General features: G+C 33.0%; 1 protein-coding gene across 2 annotated transcripts in view; it reads left to right on the top strand.

Moving 5' to 3' along the window:
- Positions 1 to 21,607, top strand: part of LOC143044903 (QRFP-like peptide receptor) — a 62,024-nt gene extending 40,417 nt beyond the window's left edge. The window contains exons 3-6 of one of the 2 annotated variants that reach the window (XM_076217134.1): positions 719 to 820; positions 4,835 to 4,943; positions 16,578 to 16,675; positions 20,763 to 21,607. In XM_076217134.1, coding sequence (XP_076073249.1) covers positions 719 to 820; positions 4,835 to 4,943; positions 16,578 to 16,675; positions 20,763 to 20,864 — 411 coding nt within the window. In that variant the 3' untranslated portion in view covers positions 20,865 to 21,607. Of the gene's footprint in view, positions 1 to 718; positions 821 to 4,834; positions 4,944 to 16,577; positions 16,700 to 20,762 lie in introns of both variants that reach the window. The other variant, XM_076217135.1, reaches the window with a different exon arrangement.
- The last annotated feature ends 1,663 nt before the right edge of the window (positions 21,608 to 23,270 follow it).

The following is a 23,270-nucleotide window of genomic DNA, read 5'->3' as shown; positions in this document are numbered from 1 at the left end:
TAAAGCTTACTAAATGGTAAGGGTTTGCTCATCATTGAAAGCGTAACCTACCTATAAGAATTCACTTCAAGTCATTTGGTCTCTAGTGCATATGTGTCACATTGAATCTGTTTACCCTTCCGGAGCACCCGAGATCATCTCTAGTTTTTGTTGGGGTTCGTGTTGCTCAATCTTTAGTTTTCTATGTTGTGTCTTCTGAACTATTATTTGTTTGTTGGTCTTTTTATTTTTAGGCATGGCGTTCTCAGTTTATTTTCAATCTATGATTTTGACTGTTCCTCTGGTATCTTTCGTCCCTCTTTGGCAAGCACGCCACATCCTCATATTGATAATAAAGACAACAATACCCATCAACTACCGCATGGTACAAATGTAAGAGTTTATTGTTGGTTCACCTTTTTCAAATTGAAGTTTATAATATATTGATTTGTGCATAGAAACATCAACAAAATTTCAGTTTTCAATGAGCTCTTTGTTGCTGCATAATATATTTGTTATTCGTTTAATGTTTAGTTCATTGAACAGGCTGTAATTTTCTTGAAATGTTTTACATTTTTCATTACAGTTTGTTTTTTTGATAAGGGCCGTTTAGTGACCTATAGTTGCTGGTATCGTCTCTGTTTGGTCTCTTTGGATCCTTTTGATTTTCAAAGTGTCATAACAATTCAAATCGACCTTTCTATATTTATTTGTAATTATACAATTTGTTTCTTTACAGGTTGTGATTATGTTAATCCTTATACTGACAGTTTTCTCTGTTTGTTGGTTTCCTCTACAAATATCTATACTTTACTCAGAGTACAGATCGGATCCAAAAATGGTAAATACAATACATTACTAAATTATTGCAAACGAATAAGAACTGCCATATTAGTTCCAAAGACGAAGATGTGTCATTTCGTCTCTTTGAAGAAGATACTATTTTTAAATGTTTAAAAATAGTTCTCCAAATAACAAAAAAGAAATGCATTGAGTCCTTAGTCATTGTTACTATTGCTTTATACTGCATCGACTCAGTTTATGTCTTTCCTTAACGAAATCGAAGAAACGAAATCATAGCGTGTTGTTGCATGCTGCAGTGTCAATTGTGTATTATATTGCTATAAAGTGAGTTTATGTTCAATCACTATTGGTAGGCCAATGATATTTGGTATAAAAATAAGGTGTTAATCATATTTGGTATGAAGATGTATAAGTATAGACAAATCTCATTTCCATGGAGATAAATTGAAACTGTCCTGAGTCGTGGTCTCTTGACCCGGAACATTTTCCTTAGTTTCCATGCTTTAATTTTGAAATACAGGCAATTTATGGGGAACCACTAGTAATTGGTCAATCATATTTAGTATCCAGTTGTATAAGTATTACCATGTAGATCATTTCGGCAGTTGGCACTTCCCCTCTTTATGTTCCATTAACCTTGAATATCTTACATATAGTACATAATAAACTATTTGTTAAGTTTAGCTTAAAGTAAAACCAATAATGATAAATGATAAAGGTAGAGGTTGTCATTACATTTGAAATGGCTCATATCACTTATGTATTAGACCCGTACAAGTATGTCATCAAAGAGTTAAAAGTAGGAAGAGTAATCCGGTATTTCAAATAAAGTACTGCCTGCTGGCAAAAATAAGAGATTCTCCACATGAGATATAGTGACTAAGGAAGAGATAAGCATTGCAATAAAATAGCACATAGCACTTATGAAAAAGTACTGTTCGAGTTTGTCAGCCCAGGGTGAGAAGAGAACTTTGGTATATCACAAAGTCAAAATTAACTAAAGACGACTGACCTGCCCTTATTATTACCCTAGTTCGATACATTAACAAAACTAACAGAATAGAGATTCAGAACACCAATTATATTAGATCCAAGGGATAGTTGTACATTATGGCAACTCTTCTGCACTTATACATGTTATACGTATTAAAACACAGAGGGACGATCTTAAAACATAGCAAAGGATAACATTGTTGGTATTAGTTATGACAATTCCTCTCTAACTGACAACTTCATTCTCCGATATGAGGATTCCAACACTTTCCAGCAATGCTTCATTAACTTATTGTGCGTCTACTTTAACCCCAGGAACTATTGATAACCATCGAAAGATACATGTATAAATGCCGAAATTCTGTGAGAAAAAAGGAAAAATTATTTAACTGACAAATCAATACAATTCACCGATGTATGTGTGTTTCATTCACAACATACTTTAAAGATTATTTCGTAAGGTCTGAAAACTATAGGTCATTCTACAGCATATGAGATGGAAACTGCAAATATTTTAGTTCAAAAGGTCTTAGAATATTTACTTGGAGAAAATCAAACATTTTCGGGATTATAAACTTACAGAGTGGTAAATGAACAACATGTGGACACCAGAAACCACAAGTAATCCATTTCATCATCTTTGAAAATGACACATTAAGCGAAACAAATGCAACATCCACTTAGTGTCGAACATGCTATTAATATATTATCAAACATAACGGTTACAGTTAAAACAAAGTTAGGACAGAACAGTTAATAGCTTGAGGACATAACACACTAACTTACTAATTGAAAATACTACTCACTCCGACTTGAAAGGAAAGATTGTCTTACATCTAACGCTTTATTTCTGGTTCATGAAAATGAAAAAAAAAAAACAGTTAATCGTATGCAATGGGAAAAGATTTTGGCAAAGCGAAAGTCTTCAACGAAACAAACTTCTACTTCTCTTTCAAAGATGCAAGAAAGAAACCCACCGGAATAATGTATAACATTTTAGATGTCAGCAACCTTACATTAAAAAAACTACCAAGTAAATGAAATCCCAGATCATTTTGATGCTTTATTTCTGGTTCATGAAAATGAAAATAACAGTAAATCATACGCAATGGTAAAATATTTTGGCAGAGTGAAAGTCTTCTACTACTCTTTCAAAGAAGCCACCAAGCCAACGGAATCATGTATAACATTTTTAGATGTCACCAACATTACATTAAAAAAAACCCTACCAAGTAAATGAAATCTCAGATCAATTTTGAAAAGGACATGACATAGTTCCAAACATATATCTCGAAGCAAGACATCGATTTATTAAATCAACTTGACATACACAAGGGATTTGAATATTGATGTTGATTTCTACTTATAACTGCCTGTTTGTCAAGTCGTCATGGTATTTATGCAATACAGAAAACACAAATTTCTGCACTCTGAAAAAAAGAGATTACTGGTATGATAAATCATATATTGTAACTCCAGTAAATATCAACGACTGCCACTGGAATTTGGTCGTTGTATGTCCAATAGATAAAATCATGTATAATTGGATCAACTTGGGGAAAAAGTTATGAAACTTGTAGTAGACAATCTTGGATATCTAAATCATCACAGAAACAGCAACGAAGATGACAGATACATGGCAATTATTTGATGTCATGACCACATGACTATACCCAACACAAACAGACATCACTTAATTCGTCAGGAGCATTTATCTGCTTGTTTGTCATAATTTTCGTGGAACATGAATGCTTTGAAGGTTTCATTGACAGCACAATAGAGAGACGATTGGTCCTGACAGAAGATGTTGATGAATTTTACATTCATAATGACAACTAACCATTTGGAATTGAAGACATAATTATAACAAGATGACCTCGACAGCATTGTTCTTAGCATCTATAAAAGTTCTGACGTTCATCGACATAACAGCTGTCTGAAAGATCCTGTTGTCAGTAAAATGAAAGTGTAAGATGGTTTTTGAGAGGACTTCATCCGGCAAATGAGTTTCAGTTTCTAATGCTTCCTTTACAGCATAAGATATTTATGCGTTAAATAAAAAGATGTACTAGTAATGTATTTTTTTAACGCAGAAAAATCTTCTAGCCAAGGGTGACGATCCACTCCCCTCTTCTCTACCTTTTAGATAAAGCTAACATGTGTGATTACAATGCTGCGCCAACTACCGGTTGATAAAAGTCACGCCCATTCCGACCTCATCATTTTTTACCAATGGCAGCACTTGAACACTCTTAAAAGAAGAGTTGTAAAAATGATTGTTTACAAATTTCGTCAAGTAGGCACAGAAAATATATGTTAACATTCAAACATTGCGCGAAAAAGTTAATTGAAATTTTAAAAATTGTCACCAAATATCGTTCTATGTTTCGGAAGTAAAGACTGAATGCAAAATCAGCACGTGGAAATTGTTTATTTTCACTTTCTACACGTGATCATCTTAAAGGTGTTTTTTTTTATTGGAACCTCTTAAGACTGCTATCATTAGAAATCATTATCTCAAGTCTCCGTAATTTCATATCTCAATCCACCAAAGATGGAGAGGAGTGGTGCGGATCGTAACCCTTGCCTAGAGAAGATGGAAGCAGAAAAACTGAACTTTACCCTGTTGTATGTTGAAATTGTTTTGGCAAAAGAGGTTTTAACAAAGATGTAATGTCTATCTCTACCTTTTGTAGAATGGCTCACGTTGGTAATCTCCTAGTTTGTCCAGCCGGCCAAGTTTAATTTTGACAATGTAATATAACAAAGTTCCACCCTATGCTGACAAACTCGAGTGACATAAGCGTTATTGACAATTTTAGAGGCAATGCCTACCTCTACAGCTAGTAAAATTGCCCACGTGGAGATTCTCCTAGTTTGGCTAGTCGGCAAGAGTCAAGTTGAACATACTGAGTACCTCCCCTCCCTATACTGACAAACTTGTACAGATCTTGCTCATTTTTGCGGCTATTTTTATTCTTCAACCCATGTTTATGTAATAAGAAATATCACATGGTTTGCACATTTATCATTATTATATTTTGTTTTTCCGTTTCAGATGGGGGAATGGTACGATACTTTTTATTTCCTAGCCAGAACATTGGCTTTCTCAAACAGTGCTATTAATCCTATTATTTATGCAGGTTTTAATGAGAATTTTAGAAAAGGTAAGTGAAGTTATTTAATTAGTTCAAATAAATAAAAAAAAAAAATCAACTGAACAAGCGCTTTATCTATGCTGCTGAAAAAAGAAAAACACGCATTTCGAATTGCAAAAGGATTTATTTAGATCATAAATTTCGTCTAAGATTTAAAATGTTGATTGTCCTGAAACACATATCATTTCAGTGAGTCATTGAGTGTCGTCACACTGATATGAACGGTAGATTTTTTTTCAGCCGTGATACTATTTTCGTTGAATAACAATTACATATATTGGTCTGTTGAGGTAACATTTCACAAATAATGATGTTAAGCTAGTGAACATTCTAATGGAAATCTCAAATGACGTTCTCTTGGGAAATTATCTAACATTTCTTTGACAAGCCAGTATCTATCTATCTTTAGTTTTTAAAATGGACGAGTCTTATATCTATATAAACGGAACATATCCAATATGCAAGTAAGTCCTATTGAAATAAATCCGGTGTTTTTATCATTATATCATCCATTTAACCAATCCTTCGCCGTTTTTATGGAAGCTTATTTGTATCTTCTTTTATAATTGGCACTATTTGTTCGTAATAATACAAAATATATGATTTTTTTTCCCGAATGAAAGACATTAATTGAATTAGTGCTTTATCAATGTTGACTGTCCCTCTGGTATCTTTCGTCCCTCTTTTAAGTAACTAGAAATTTTGCATTCTAATTCCAAATATATCTTAAAATGCACATATAAACTCGGGTTGACGTTGACATTTTGATTTTTTCCAAAACTAAAACATGTTTTAATTGACAGTTTCGTCTGATATTAATGGTGCATTTCATTAAGACTATAATTTAATTACTGTTGCTTAATTTTATCACTGACACTAGTTTTTAAATCAAAATCTTAACGCGTGTTTCACGTATTTGAATTTGAACATGCAATTTGTTTTTTAACTCAACGTTTGAAGTATACATTGTATATTGACCCAACATTAGCATTTTCTACATTTACTAGTTCTTAAGTTACAAAAGAGGTATGAAAGATACCAGAGGGACAGTCAAACTCATAAATCGAAAATAACTGACAACGTAATGGCTAAAAATGAAAAAGACAAACAGACAAACAATAGTACATATGACGCAACATATAAAACCTAAAACTAAAGAATACTAATAAGCAACAGGAACTACACCACAAACTGGGGGTGTTTGTGAACACTCGTCTGTGTGCGAATAAAAGCAGGTATTCTTACGAATAAAAATTAAGTAAAGTACAACCAGCGGCTCGAGTCACATAAGTACAACCACTTGAGAAATATTTAATCAATGATTTGCAAATTCCTAGATGACAAAATGAAGGTTGGATTCAATATTGACAGTTTTCAAAGGTACCAGGATTATAATTTAGTACGCCAGACGCGCGTTTCATCTACATAAGACTCATCAGTGACGCTCATATCAAAATATTTATAAAGCCAAACAAGTACGAAGTTGAAGAGCATTGAGGATCCAAAATTCCAAAAAGTTGTGCCAAATATTGACAATTTTTCTTTCAAGAGTTATTTACTTGAGTGAAAGAGAATTAATCAGTGCTATGTATATGTGGTTTCTGTTCGATAAACACAATCACTCATGACACTCCAACTTTGGAAAAGTTATTTCTCATCACACAATTAAGGTTAAGATTGGTTTTCATATATTCACAATTAGTCTTTCATAAATTATAGCTGTTGATTAAATTAACAGTGACATTTATTTAATAAATGAAAGAAAAGTTCGGTTCGGTTATTTTGACAGCCCCTGGACTGTTTCTAGATATACTACCATTAACATGTCGAATATATCAAAGCAAAATCTGTCTGCAGTTTAAGAAACTACCTTCGCATATACTTCTTATCAGGAGAGGCTTATTCTGTAAAAACAAAACGTGACGCAATGTTAACAATACATAAGAACACGATAGTTGAACCACAGCTGTTTAGTAGTATCACCCGCTGTCTGTATTATAGGGTTATTGCATGAATATTGGGGAATATTGTCCCGAGTAGAATTTTATATTGCACGAGCTTGCGAGTGCAATATATGTTCTACGAGGGACAATATTCCCAAATATTCATGCAATAACCCTTTTATTGTATAGCAATATAATATTTGAAAGTAAAAATTGTTTTAAACTAAAATTTGGTCGTTGGTGACGTCATGAATTTTGAAGATTTATTGCACTAGTGCAATATTATAGGGTTATTGCATGAATATTGGGGAATATTGTCCCGAGTAGAATTTTATATTGCAAGAGCTTGAGAGTGCAATATATGTTCTACAAGGGACAATATTCCCCAATATTCATGCAATAACCCTTTTATTGTATAGCAATATAATATTTGAAAGTAAAAATTGGTTTAAACTAAGATTTTGTCGTTGATGACGTCATGAGTTTTGACGATTTATTGCACTAGTGCAATATTAGAATTTATTGCACGCTAACTTTTGGTTACTTTCTGTGGGAAATATTATATTGCTATACAATAATATACTTTATTGGTCGTATTTATAAGAGAAAAATAATATCGTAAGTTCCATATCCTATTGTTGTAATTTCTTTAATGTTTTATCCGACGTAAGCGTACGGAAACAACCTTTTGACCTTATTATACTACACCATGTTCTGAAATATATTATACGAACATTTTGATTGGTTCTCAACTTTTACTTTGCAAAAAACAACTCTGACTAATATCATTTCCAAAAGAACGATTGAATCATCATTTTTTTTTATCCCCCACAAATTATTACAAATTCTGAACGAAGGAAGTATTAGCATCGCCTTTCATTGCAAAATGTAACAAGAATGTGTCCCCAATACACAGATGCCCCACTCGCACCATCCTTTTCTATGTTCAGTGGACCGTGAAAATGGGGTAAAAACTCTAATTTGGCATTAAAATTAGAAAGATCATATCTAGGACACATGTGTACTAAGTTTCAAGTTGTTCATCAAAAACTATCTTGAACAAAAACTTTAACCCAAAACGGGACAGACGGGCTAACAGACGACTGGACCGACGCACGAACCAGAAAACATAATGCCCCTCTACTATCGTAGATGGGCCATACAAATATTGTTATGAAAGTATCCGGTTAAAATTCCTTCCTTGAAGAATGAATACTTTCTTATGAAAATTGTCTACAATGCCATGACTTCATTAGGAAAATTTCACTGATGCAACATTCCTGTAACTTTTTCTACAGTTACTGTATCTCATCATTAATTTGTCTTCGTAAGGAATGCATCCCCTTGATAAATAGCATGGTTCTTTGTCTTGGTCTGACTATACGTTTGGTTCTTTTCGGTTTTAGCAGCTCATTCGATATGTAAATGGTTTGTTTTTAGGAAGTGGATTCAGCAGACGTGCACTCCTATTTATTAATGTAAGAAGATATGTTAACAATATTTAAATTTTCCAAAAAGACCTGACGAAGTAATGAATTTTATTTATACTTCAGTTTGTTATTACTGCTGATGTCCCTCCTTCTCCGAGCCTTGCTATAGTATTACGTTTAAACATCAAGAACATATTCTAACTTATTCTTAACTTACTCAACTGCAGCTGGCTACGAACATTATTATTGATATGCACTATTGTAATAAAAGGTAATGAGTATGATCGAATCAAACCGATATACATTTATGACAAGGGAATTCTGCGCTGTTAGAAGTATTATCAATCTCTGTATTGTAACACTTATAGGATATATAAAGCACGCAGTATTAAAACAACATCTGTTACTGATATGTCAATTGTTTATTTAGATTTCAGGATTAGTATTCTCTATTGTCCTATATGCTGAACTGTTATTGCGGAGTATTTGGAATCTATTAAATAAGCTTAACCATATGGTTATGGGTAAATGTCTTAGTCTTCGAACAGCGGTATACTGCTGTTGCCTTTAGTTAGATGTAATTAAGAAGTGCCTACGTAGCAACACTCCTTGAACAGCGGTATACTGATGTTGCCTTTAGTTAGGTGTAATTAAGAAGTGCCTACGTAGCAAATAAACTCATCATAGATACCAGGACTAAATTTAGAATATATGCCAGACGCGCGTTTCGTCTACAAAAGACTCATCATTTTAATATATGCCAGACGCGCGTTTCGTCTACAAAAGACTCATCAGTGACGCTCGAATAAAAAAAAGTGCACACTCCTTAAATAAGGAAATCAAAATTCAAACTCGTACCAATCAAATGAGAATTATTAAGATATTTGGTGCACGTTAATAAAAAACAAAGCCCAAAAACATGCACACACAGATGTATCTAAAAATCATAGTTAATCTAGACATTTATTGATAACTAATATGTTTATAATATCATTTATATGATACATCATAGTCTCTACTAACCCAAAATCAAGTTTATCTACATGCGAACTTAATGAACATGCAAAACTGTTGTTTGATCATTTGATCATTTGTAAAATAAGATTGATTGATTTTTGGTTGCTTAACGACCAGTGGCAAAAATTTCATGCATGTTCAGGACGAGAACAAGTAAACAATACATACAATAGGTAAGTGTTGTAATAGAGGGCATCCGGGATGCTGATCGGGGAAATTTGGACTGCCTTATGAGGGTATATTGGATATGAACATGAATTTTGCCTTGCGACAGATCAACTACGCACCCCTCAAAGAGATGTTGCAAGGGTTATTAGCGGTCATAGAGTTTGACCGTCTCTTTACACGAGGCATCAGATTTAACGTCCCCATTCGGACCGGACGTGGCTGCAAACATGTACATCCCGCATAGCTAAATTGACGCCTAACTTTGACATGGGTTTTACCGCCGACCGGAAGAAGACCAAGTGACCCTATTTCTATTTCCAAGTCAACCTTTAGGGTGTAAAGTGTAAAATAAGTGGTTGACTTTTGTAAATTAATATTGTGTACCTGGACGTCTGCTAGGAAGTCAGTTTGGTTGTAGGGGTTATATAAATAAGCATCCACGTCAGTTTGGAAAGGGGATATGGAATGTGATGCCTCGTGTTTATAGGGTTACACCCTACATTAAAGAATGGGGTATGGAGGTCGCGTGTAACACATTTACCCACAATGCAAGCTTTTCTTGTTACGGTCTATTATTCCACCCCCTTTTACATCTTGATATGCCTTATTTGCATAGTCCTCGGATATGAAAAGAAACACGTGATCTCAGGTAATCGTTAAATGGTCACCAATATTTTGAAGAATTGATCATTACGATTTATCATAAATATAAGAAGATGTGGTATGAGTAACAATGAGACAACTCTTCATCCAGATCACACTTTGTAAAAGTAAACCATTATAGGTCAAAGTACAGCTTCAACACAGAGCCTTGGCTCACACCGAACAGTCAGCTATTAATGGATTCCAAAGTGACTAGTGTACAACCATTAAAACATGTACAGACAGTCTAATCTTTATATAAAAAAAAAAAGAGAAACACATATGAACCACATTAACAAAATCAGGTGCAGGTGAAAACAAATGCAGCATGTTTAAACGTTTTAATAGTTACCAAGCTTCACACGTTCATGAAACAATAGTGTAACATCACAACATAGAAACGATTGAAACGACTTACCTTAATCAAAAGACATATTAACACAAACAAGTAAACATATACTGATTCCTACCTTCCATTCCAGCTTTCACCAATTTGCATAAAGGGTAATTAAAAAGTAATATTAAAATACACACAGCAATATGAACTATTACGTTTAAATAAGTTTTCAGGATTTTTAATATTTATGTGAAAAATAATATTCAAATCTTCGTCCTTAATTTGGCTGTTTTAACTTTTTAGAATCTAGGGTCACTGATGAGTATACGAACGTACAGCGTACAAAATATTTACCCTAGCATCGTTAATAAATTACATATCCATCTTCGTATTAAAAAAGTAAAAAAGACGTATCTTTATTTTTTCAGATATCATGGGTGTATGGAATTTAGTTTAAGTTTTAAAAATGTAAACACCTTTCGGTTGTACCTCAACAGAGTGCACGAATTTTCAACATAGTTAGCATAATATCGATTGTACCATATCATTTTTTCGATTTGGTATATTTGTTTGTATTTGAAAAAAATTAAAATCACAAAAATACTGAACTCCGAGGAAAATTCAATCGGAAAGTCCCTAATCACATGGCAAAATCAAATGACAAAACACATCAAACGAATCGAATGGACAACAACTGTCATATTCCTGACTTGGAACAGGCATTTTAAAATGTAGAAAATGGTGGATTGAACCTGGTTTTATAGCGCTAAACCTCTCACTTGTACGATAGTCTCATCAAATTCCAAGTTAGAAATTCGTTCTATCTCAATGACGTGATGCTTGGATGGAGCTCATGTATTTGTAACTGCAATTTAATCTCAAATATTTTCTGAATTATATAATAATGACGGTATTAAAAATCGTTCACCTAGAAACGCTTTAAATAGATGTTTGTCTATCCATTAGAAATAAAGCAATGAATAGATTTTGCCGTAAGAGTACATTACATTTTATGTATAGTGCTTTTAGGAAACAATAAAACAAAACAAGTATGCTTATGTAAACAGATATAATGCAAATTTGGAAATGATTGTATGTGATTTTAAGAGGATCACTTTCATGCGGTAATTACTACTGAGTGACAATTCGGTCGGAAAAACATATTTATAGTTATGCAACCAGGGAGAATAATCACTGATTTAAACTTGAATTATAATTGACATGTTGTTTGTGTTTCTATGTCTGCTGCATGCAAATTTTAAGTAAAGAACAGATGCTACGAATAAGATTAAAAGGGAGAAAAGCCTTCGTGAAATGTATTCATCCATTTTTTTTTTGTAAACACAAACGCTCACTGAATCACCTGAAGATTCCTTTAATTTTCAAAAGATTTAGTGGGCACAGTACATAATCAGTGGAAAATACTGTTTTGTCCGACAATATGATAAAATGAAAAATTCACAAAGATGCTGGATTCAGAGGAAAATTCCTATTCAAATGTCAAAATCGAAAGCTCAACCACATCTAACAAATGGATAACAACCGTGATATTCCTGGTTCATCTGAAAATTCCAAGGCAAATAAATTTTGACCTGATGAACATTTCTATTTCATGTCAGATTTGCTCTAAATGCTTTGGTTTCAGAGATGTAAACCAAAAACTGCATTTTACCCCTATGTTCTATTTTAAGCCATGTCGGCCATCTTCGTTGGTGGATGGGGTCATCGGACACACCTTTCAAACTAGATACCCTAGTGATGATTGTGGCCAAGTTTGGTCAAATTTGGCCTAGTAGTTCAGAGAAGATTTTTGTAAAAGTTAACGGACGACGGACGCCAAGTAATAAGAAAAACTCACTTGGCCCTATGAGCCAGGTAAGCAAAAATGGTGAATTGAACCTGGTTTTAAAACTTGCTAAACCGCTCTCTTGTATTACAGTCGCACCAAATTCCATTATATTGACAACGATGTGTGAATAAAACAAAAATATACAACAGGAAAAAATGTGAAGTATAGGGGTATAGCAGTCAACATTGTGTTATTATATTAATCACTATAAAACAAAACGCTATTTGACTCGAACAATACTGTTTGCAGTTCAAAATAATTTTCAGTAGACCCAATCGAAAGTAAAAATAGAACATGTGATTAATTTGACATAATTAAAGTAAAATGCATTTTATTATAAACTTTTTTTTAAATGATAAGGACAATATGTTAGCCACCAGATGTCTTCTGATTTTAATGTCGTGCGGTTGCTTTCGTATTGTCGTATGATGATTAATTATAGTTAATCCTTTAACTTAATTCACGATACCTACTTTTTTGATTAATTAAATTAAAATAGCAGATGAGTACAGTGGTCGCAATTTATTTTGAGCTTAGCTAAAAATACAATATCAAAACCGACCTAATGCTTTTGATTTTTATCGCATTTATAATACGAATATTAACTTTGTCACAAATGAAAAGATAAGTTTTTTTTATCTTTTTACAAGCAAACAGTTATTAAATCGTCTAAATCGAATAACCAATAATATTAATGTTATTTTCAAGATTCTTTTTTTTTTATAATTAGTTAATTACCTTAAAACAATTAGTTAATGTAATGATGGTAACATATAACTGGTGGTTTTTATCTGTTCAATATGTTTATCTTGAAAACTTAATATTCTCTCTAATGTGCCGTGTTACAATATTTTTAATGCTTCATAGTTTCATGCTGTTCTGTTTAGAACATTTTTATTGAAAGTTGTGACAAAACTAACACGTCATTGATTTAATGAATGATTGAACTTATGATGACAACTCATGAAGAATAAGAGAGAAGTACAACCGAGAGGACAGAATCACTAACTCCAAGAAGAGGTTATCATTACGGACCCAAAAGAGGAGAACTCGACCATCATTCCCACATCATCTACCCATACGCCTATCAGGTGTGACATGGCCAATAACAGCGGGAATTGGAGTATAAATCCTGATCACAATAAAAATGACATAAGGACATCACAGTGTTTACCTGAAACAGTCAATTCGTCCAGTGGAAGATAGCCTTGCACATAATTATTTAAGTGAATTGGGAATTGGAAACAAGTTATTGCAACTATATTAATCCCTTTCCACTTTGCGGGTCTGAGTGCTGCCTTGTAGTGGCATTAACATGCTCTTTTTCGAAACCTGCAAGGGTTCTGTTAGGTGCAAGACATATGGCTCTCTCTCAACACGAGAGCTTGTCTCCGCTAATACAGCATACACAGAACACTCATCACAGAAAAAAACTGGATCTAGCAAACTGGTTTGTACAAACAAATAGCTAAGATTAGCGAGTGGGAAAACGTCCGCATTGGAATCAATTGGTTTCAATTTAATGCAGATAGCCTGGAGGACAAGTAATACCTGGCCCGAAAAAGAGCAGTCGGTGTGACAGCACTGCAGATACTACAGAACTCCATCGAATCATCCCTAATTCCAAGGTTCCAATGAAAGGGACTGCACACATTAAGAAGAGGGAAAGGGACAGAGACAACTTCTACAATTTTGAAAATGAATTGGAACCATTTGAACCATGGCAATTTTAATGTAATTGGTATTTGTGTTCTTATTATTGTTATCCTTATGGTGGTTCAAAATGCCATGTTTAAATATGCATGGACATAAAATTGTGTTAGTTTATATTTCAGGCAATGTCATAGAATGTCAACCGAAGATGTCCACGCTTTCATACATTGTCGGTAGTTTTTAATTTTTAATTTAATATTTATAAACATCTTCAGTACTATCTATCTCCTTGTTACCAATTCAATTTTATTGTCATTAAACATTTACCAAGTTTGCTGCAATACAAATTTAAATAACAAAATAAACAAAACAGTATATAAAAAACCCAACAACATACAAATAATAAATGTACAATATTACATATATAGTTAATAGCCCGTGGTACAACGAAACCTCTGCCCTTAGTTCTAATGACCTTTAAAAAAGAAGAAAATAATTCCAACATGTCTAAAGGAAGCGGGATTTAACATATATAAAATATGGTTTGTTCATTAGAGAAATGAATGAAATGGTCATCATCTAATTGTATATCATTCTATAGGTTTTTTTCTCTGATATTTTTGTTTACCTTGAAATTGAGAATAAAATGAAATTCATCTACGATGACTTTGCAGGTTTTACACAGTCTTTGTCTCAGGGAATTTTAATGTACCAACCATTTTCTATGTCAAGAACATGGCTACTTATACGAAGTTCGGTAAATATATTCCTGATAAAAAAATTATTAAACAATAAGTAAAAATTTGCTTCAAGTGATGTTTTCCATTTTTTTGGGGGAAATAGTTTTGCTACATTCGTCGATTTTTTTTCTTCTACTTTACACTTATATAAATTTTTATAATAGTCTTTTATTTCATTTTTGATTACTAATTTTAAATGGTTTACAATTATATTTTATAGCTGACTATGCGGTATGGACTTTGCTCATTGTTGAAGGCCGTATTGTGACCTATAGTTGTTAATTTCTGTGTCATTTTTGTGTCTTGTGGAGTGTTGTCTCATTGGCAATCGTACCACATCTTTTTTATAATTGTTATATTTTTAAAATTGGCCACTTTGTCTTTAAGGTTATTGTCTGATTAGATGTTTTTGGCATATGTTTACCATAAATATACACCTTGTAAATCATTATTGTTATACTGTGAAATATGCAAGTTCTACTGATATATTTATGAACATAATTTTACAATGAAAACTTTTTTTTATTGAATTTTGCTACACCATATATATATATATATATATATATATATACAATTTACTAATATATTTGTTTAATCATTCTATCACATTGTTGTTATCATTTATATGTTACCTTGGATTGAAATTGTTTGTGTCTACATTTGTAGTTGTCAATATCAATTGTTATTAGTTATTTATTGAAACAGTTTCGCTAAAATATGAGTAAAATTAAAACTAGGTATCTACTATAAAACCTCCCTGTAAATGGTCTTTCTTTAGAGCCATGTTTTGAACATTTAGATTGTAAGTTATTGCTACGCACATAATACTAAATATCGGTAAAGATGAATCTGAACGCACAAGTCCAAGAATACAAAAAAAAAAATCTATTTGTAGTACGTCATGTACAAAGGTTTCCGTTGGTTTATTTCTGTCATTATTATAGAAAATGCAGAAAAGCGCTACCACTTTATCTGGTGCAGAAAAAAATGGTACCGTTAATGTTATTACTACCACTGGGTCGATGCCTCTGCTGGTGGACTGTTAGTCCCCGAAGGTATAACCAGCCCAGTAGCCAGTACTTCGGTACTGGCATCAAAATACGATTTTTTTTGTGTTATTAAAATTTGCCGTTACAAAATGTTAGAAATTATTATAAATTAAGGAATGTATCTCCCTCATGCAAAGCTCTGATTCCTTTCACGGATTTGGCTATACTTTTTGGACCTTTTGGAGTATAGCTCTTCATCTTTCATTTAAGCTTTGGGTTTCAAATATTTTGGCCACGAGCATCACTGAAGAGACATGTATTGTCGAAATGCGCATCTGGTGCAGAAAAAATTGGAACGGTTAATAATATTAAACATGTTAGATTTATAAAGCTTAGTTATCATTGTTTGGTAAGATTTTCCTTTTTATTTGTCTCTCTGTTGCATTTTCTAGATTTAAATCAAAGTTGTATTGTAAACAAAAGGAAAACAAATCGGTGATCCCTAACAATATATACTTTTAAGAATAGATGTTTATTTCTATGAACGCTTATTCATTGAAGCTACTTAAGAGAAGTATTTTAAACGATAACACAATAAATGTAGATTGACATAGTACACCTCTCTATGTCAAGTTCATTTAACATGACGAATGCGCCCATATGACGCTATATGCCACGATGTAACATAAAGAGAGTTAAAATATAACTACGAAAACAGAGATTAGATTCCAGTTAATATTTAATGACGTATTTATTGTACAATAAACAAATAAATGTCATTTTAACAGTTTTATGTTGTTTCAGAGAAGGTCTTAATCTAAACAAAAGTTCTAATTTAGTTGTGTCGATAAACAATGCTTCAATTATATTTGCAGGAATTAAATCAATGTGTGGATGTTATAAGAAACCAAGATGGACGGCAATTGCAAGAATAGACTCGTTCAGAAGCACAACTTTAACAGCAACCTCAAAAGTATGATGGATTGTCATTTTGAAGGTTCATATTGTAGAAAAACAAGGCATGCAATTAAACTGTTGTTATAATACCAATTTGTATAAACGTCTCCTGCTTGAAGTCTTTTGTATTGTGAGAAACATTTCCCTTATTCTTGAAACATATTGAAACCTCATGGTTTATTATAGACTCAATAGTTATCAAAAGTACCAGGATTATAATTTAGTACGCCAGACGCGCGTTTCGTCTACATAAGACTCATCAGTGACGCTCAAATCGAAATATTTATAAAGCCAAATATATATACATGATATATGACGATTGTATGCCGTTAAGTCACTATTTTCTTCTTACTTCTGATATGTTTATCTATATTGTATGTTCAAGCGAACTAACTGACACAATTCAATGATTTGCGACTTTAGAGATTACTTATCTAACCAATTAAGAGTTAAATTATATTAAATTAAACAAGAATGTGTCCATAGTACACGGATGCCCCACTCGAACTATCATTTTCTATGGTTAGTGGACCGTAAAACTGAGGTCAAAAATCTAATTAGGAATTTAAATTTGAAAGTTCATATCATAGGAAACATGTGTACTAAGTTTCAAGTTGGTTAGACTTCAACTTCATCAAAAATTACGTTGACCAAAACCTTTAACCCGAAGCGAGACAGACGGACAAGCGAACAAAAGCACAGACCAGAATACATTATGCTCATCTGACATCGTACAAATGTAGGTGGGGCATAAAAACAAACAAACAAGAATTTGTCCATAGTACACGGATGCTCAACTCGCACTATCATTTCTATGTTCAGTAGGGTCAACACTCTCAATTTGGCATTTAAATTGAAACGATCACAGGGAACATGTGTACTAAGTTTTAAGTTGAGTGGACTTCAATTCATCAAAAACTTGAATCTGAAGCGTGACAGACGGACCAGGACCAATTGACGGATGAAAAACATAATATCTCTACGTTTGGCATAAAAATGTTTGCCTTTACCGAAATCCTTTTCATCAGTCTGTATAGGAGAAAAAAAAATGGTCTGCTCTTATATTATTAGGTATCAATTATTGAAGTATTTTTTAGAAACATATTCGTAAGTCGAGTTTTTATTTGAAACAAACCTTAGGTTGAAAAATAAAGAAAAAATAACTGCCCGACTATTTATATTTTGATTGTTTAGAAATTTGACACACTGAACGTAATATAAAGTTCCATTTTCTATTAAATATTTGAAAATTAGGTTTACTTTTTTCAAGGTTAGAATTAAACGCGGACATTATGTACTGCCCTTTTAGTTAATTTAAAGACAATGCCAAGTTTCGCATATAATAATTTCAGAATAATATTCTATGATCAGAAACTTTCTATGCAAGTGACTATGTCATAATTTGATATGTCAATTTTTTAAATTATTTTTCTTTGGCTAATGTATGCCTTTGCTGAATATGTACCCCTCTCTGATGTTCTTGCTTTAATGCTCTTTAAATTTTCATACCTAGTATAATCGTAGAATTTTAATTTGATCTTATTGAACAGCATGATTACAAAGAGAAAGGAATAATACTACAGGAAAATGCAAGCTCACAAGTCGAAATTAAACCGACAACACCAAGACAAAAGATGGGCAAAAAGACATTAAAGTATACAACACACAACCTTAGAACAATACAGATTGAGCAACACGAACCGCTCTGAAATGCGTTGTTGATCTCATGTGCGTTGAAAGGGTAGGCAGATCCTGCTCCACATATCCCACCTGCCATTGATATCCCAAACTCTTCAAACAGCAAAATAAACTGAATCATATTCTGCTTCCAACTTATTTGCACTAAAAATTATACAGAAATACATTCACTCCATATATTTAAATGGTTGAAATAAACGTCTCGACTATTACATCGTCTCTTTATGTCCTTATTATTAAGTTTAAACACTTGATAAATTGACTTATTTAAGTTATTTTGCTTTCCCTAAACAAAGCAGTGCTACATGCACTCTCTGATATATAACAGCATGCATGATGCGTCATAATTTAAATTTTAGAACTCATAATGTACTTCTGCTGGAAAATTATTGACACAATTACGAAACAATATGCGGTTTCAGACAATTTTTTGTCTATGCGGTAACTTGATCCTATTATTCTTCGAAAACAATTGATGGAAATTTTCTTCGCTTGTCTTGATTTATGTTTTTTGTCTCATAAATTAATCTACAGAGACCTGCTGTTGCGTTGGATGACAAATAAGCATACATAATAGTACAAATTCAAATTGATCCAGGGACAATAAAAAATCATAAGCCAAGACAGAGACAAATACAAGACCATTATAGTCAAAGAAAAAGGACGTTTTAAAATAATTGTCACTGCACAGAAATGTAAAATTGTAATAAAATAATTCCCAAATTACAAATTATGAGTTACCTATGATAAACTAGAGGCTCTCAAGAGCCTGTATCGCTCACCTGATTCTACTTGGGTTTTTGAAATCATATAAAAAGAAAAAAAATAGCTACAAAGTAACAACACTTGGCCAGCACCTCATTAAGAAAGGAACATTTATGCTATGTTTGCTTTCATTCAATTCAGGGGTTCTCTAAAAGAAGACATTTGTATGTATTTCCCATAGGGTCCTATGTTAAACCAAGTCCCCTGCTGGAAGCCACCTTGGTTGATGGATTGGCTACAATTAACAACACTTGGTCAGCATGTCATAAGGAACATTCATGCTATGTTTGACTTCATTCCATTCAGTGGTTCTCTAAAAGAAGACATTTGTATGTATTTCCCATTGGGTCCTATGTTAAACTAAGCCCCCGCTGGCAGCCATCTTTGATGATTAATCCGCTATAAAGTAACACTTGGTCCGCACCACAAAGGGAACATTCATGCCATGTTTGGTTTCATTCCATTCAGTAGTTCTCTAAAAGAAGTCATTTGTATGCATTTCCCATTGGGTCCAATGTTAAACTAAGTCCCCCGCTGGCGGCCATCTTGGATGATGGATCTGCTACAAAGTAACAACACTTGGTCAGCACCTTATAAGGAACATTCATGTCATGTTTGGTTTTATTCCATTCAGTGGTTCTCTAGAAGAAGTTCAAAATGTAATAAACAGCTGCGCAATGAGCGCATGATACGCCCGACGTCTTGGTGGAAGTTTTATGCAATAATCATATATAGTTTTTAAGAAAATTTTAAGCAATAACCATATATTCTTTTTAAGACACGGCCAGACATGTGAAACCCCCCACCCTGTTTTTTTTTCAAAAACTTAAATATCACTAAAATAAAATTTTGAATCAAAACCAAAATGTATACAGATCTAAAGATTAATATAACAAAGAAGTGTGTAAAGTTTGAAGCAATAACCCTGTTTTAGTTACAAAGTGCCGTAACTCAAAAAGTATTAATCTTATTTTCACCAAAAGGTATACAGATCATTTGACCATCATAAGAAACAACTATATTAAGTTTCATGAAATAAGGATAAGTCGTTCTCAAGTTACGGTGCGACATGTTTACGCCGGACAGACAGACGGACAGACGGACGGACACCGGACATTTGTATACCATAATACGTCCCGTCAAAATTTGACGGGCGTATAAAAAGTTAACGACGACGACGGACGCCGGACGCCAAGTGATGAGAAAAGCTCACTTGGCCCTTAGGGCCAGGTGAGCTAAAAATCAATTAGACAATCACGTATCTACAAAATATGGCATCATTTCGACCAAACTCACCTCATTCATATTTGACAGGCTAATGCGATCCACTCGTTTTTAAATGATAGATACCTTTCATTTTAATGAAAATTAGCTTCCGTTTTCTATACCTATTGTTGATTGACCCCTAAATGCAAACAAGTCTTCAAATTGTATAATAACATATATTTCTATACGTAAAATAAATCTACCTTTTCTTTTCTGATGTTTAAACAGTTTTAATTTCAAAACCAAAAGAAAAGGTTTTTCGTTTAGAATATGTTTATCATTCATAATCCTTGTTCTTTAAGGTTGGTAACAGAGTGTTTATTATAATTTTAATGTTTTATTGACAAATATTCATTTTAATATTTTCTTTTCAGATATTCAACAAAAAGAAAAAGTTGTCAGTTCAGGAGACTTCATTAATACGAAATAATTTCCATGAAAGTCGAGACCATCACAAAATGACAGTTGCTACGTAGCTACATGTATGTTATGGAAACGGAACCATTTAAGGGGGTAGACCTTGGTTCAGGGAGATAACTCTTTAAATCAGTTAAGCGTTTGTAAAAGTCAAGTTCATCAATGTATTTTAAGCATTTACCTGAAACAGATTGAAAATAATCTATGTAACCTAGAAGCATAGAATATATTTTTGAAAATGGTTGACACAAACGTACTGATGATTTTAAGAGTTATTTCCCTTAACCTAGGTCTACCTCCTTAAGCAATCACAAGAAGCTTCAAAATTAAGAGTACATACCGATGCACTTGTGATATTAATTGAAGATCATTACAGAAGTGAAAATACTGCAAATAATACTTTGCATACTTTAATGATGCAATATAAAGATCAAAACAGATTGTTTGCAAGCCGCCTATTGACAATATGATAACAATGTGCAATCTGTAAATATAGTGTGCAATTCAAAATTTGATCGTAACAAAATGTTAATTACTTCCAGATAGACACGTGAAAGTTAAGAAAATTCCAATTGTATTAAATGAGGTGTTATGACATTTTATAACATACATGTAATTGTAAATAAGCTTTTCGTAATTACCACAGACATTGCGGTATCGGAAATATTTAATTTTATATATTGTAAATTTCTATACGTTTTCTTATGTAGATGTTTCTGGAATATATGTTGTAAATATATGTTAATAACATTTTACGAGTTGTTTTTCTCGACATGATAAATGACTATCATTAGTACTGAAGATCGTCATCTAAGTAATGTATTAACAATTTCAATGCAAAAAACAGTTTTTCTCTTCACACATCTGGTCTATGATTCGATTAAAATGTTGTTTGCGTATCTTTCATTTCAATGCAAGAAACAGTTTTTCTCTTCACACGTCTGGTCTACGATTCGATTAAAATGTTGTTTGCGTATCTTTCGTAGACTGTCTGGTAAATATTTGACTTTGACTTTGTATATTTTATAGAAATATGGCAGTTGTCATCCAATAGTTCCTTTCTGTGAATGTTGGCGTTTGTTTTAGTTGCACTTTTTTGGAATTTTATATCCTAATGCACTTCAACTTTGTACTTGTTTGGCTTTATAAATATTTTGATATGAGCGTCACTGATGAGTCTTATGTAGACGAAACACGCGTCTGGCGTTAATTATAATCCTGGTACCTTTGATATACTATATTTACACCACTGGGTCGATGCCACTGCTCGTGGACGTTTCGTCTCCGAGGTTATCACCAGCCCAGTAGTCATCACTTCGGTGCACGTGTTGACATGAATATCAATAATGTGGTCATTTTTATAAATTTCCTGTTTACAAAACTTTGAATTTTTGGAAAAACTAAGGATTTTCTTATCCCAGGCATAGATTTCCTTAGCATTATTTGGCACTACTTTTTGGAATTTTGGATCCTAATGCTCTTCAACTTTGTACTTGTTTGTATGAGCGTCATTGATGAGTCTTATGTAGACAAAACGCGCGTCTGGTGTACTAAATTGTAATCCTGATACCTTTGATAACTATATTAGTGTTCCTGTTGTTCCTTTTTTAGTTTTCCCTCGATTTTAGTTTGTAATGTTAAAATTGTTTATAAATATAGCCCGTCTCAGTGTGCGGTTATTTTCACTATCGCTGTGTTGAAGTACGATTGGTAACCTTAGGTTGTTTTCTGCTTTCCGACACATTCACGTTTCTCTTCTCAAATTTATTGTTAATTGATAAAGACGCCGTTTAAAAAAAGGTAAATACACTTTCTTGATAAAATAGACAGATAGAGGATACATTGAATTTCGTTCGAGTTCCGTAAGGTTTACTAAGTTGGTATGTCAACGTCTCGTTTGTCATAGAATCTGATACGGATAGAATGTCAAAAAAGAGTGGTAAAAGATACCAGAGGAACTGTCAAACTCATAGATCGAAAATAAACTGACAACGCCATTGCTAAAAATAAAAAGACAAATAATAGAACACAAGACATAACATAGAAAACTTAAGACTACGCAATACGAACTCTATCAAAAACTTGGGGTGATCTCCTGTGCTCCGGAAAGGTAAGCAGATCCTGCTCTACATGTGGCACCAGTCGTGGTGCTAATGTTATTACAAATCCGCTAAATAATCTTAATCTGTAGTTCACATTCGTGATGATCGAAAAGGTAAGTGGATTGTAGCTACGACATACAACCATATCAATTTCATCTGCGAAACGGTTATTCCATAACGATCAACTTTTAATGGGACCCATTCAGAAAAGTTTGGATTTTCTTTTTTAGAAAGAACATCATCAATATACTTGTACTTAATATATATAGTATGTAAACATGTAAAAAAAGAAGATGTGGTATGATTGCCAATGAGACAACTATTCACAAAAGACCAAAATGACACAGACATTAACAACTATAG

This window comes from Mytilus galloprovincialis, chromosome 9 (genome assembly GCF_965363235.1).
Source record: "Mytilus galloprovincialis chromosome 9, xbMytGall1.hap1.1, whole genome shotgun sequence".
Classification (NCBI taxonomy): domain Eukaryota; kingdom Metazoa; phylum Mollusca; class Bivalvia; order Mytilida; family Mytilidae; genus Mytilus; species Mytilus galloprovincialis.
Note: the sequence above shows the minus strand (reverse complement) of the source record. Positions and strands in the feature narration are given on the sequence as shown.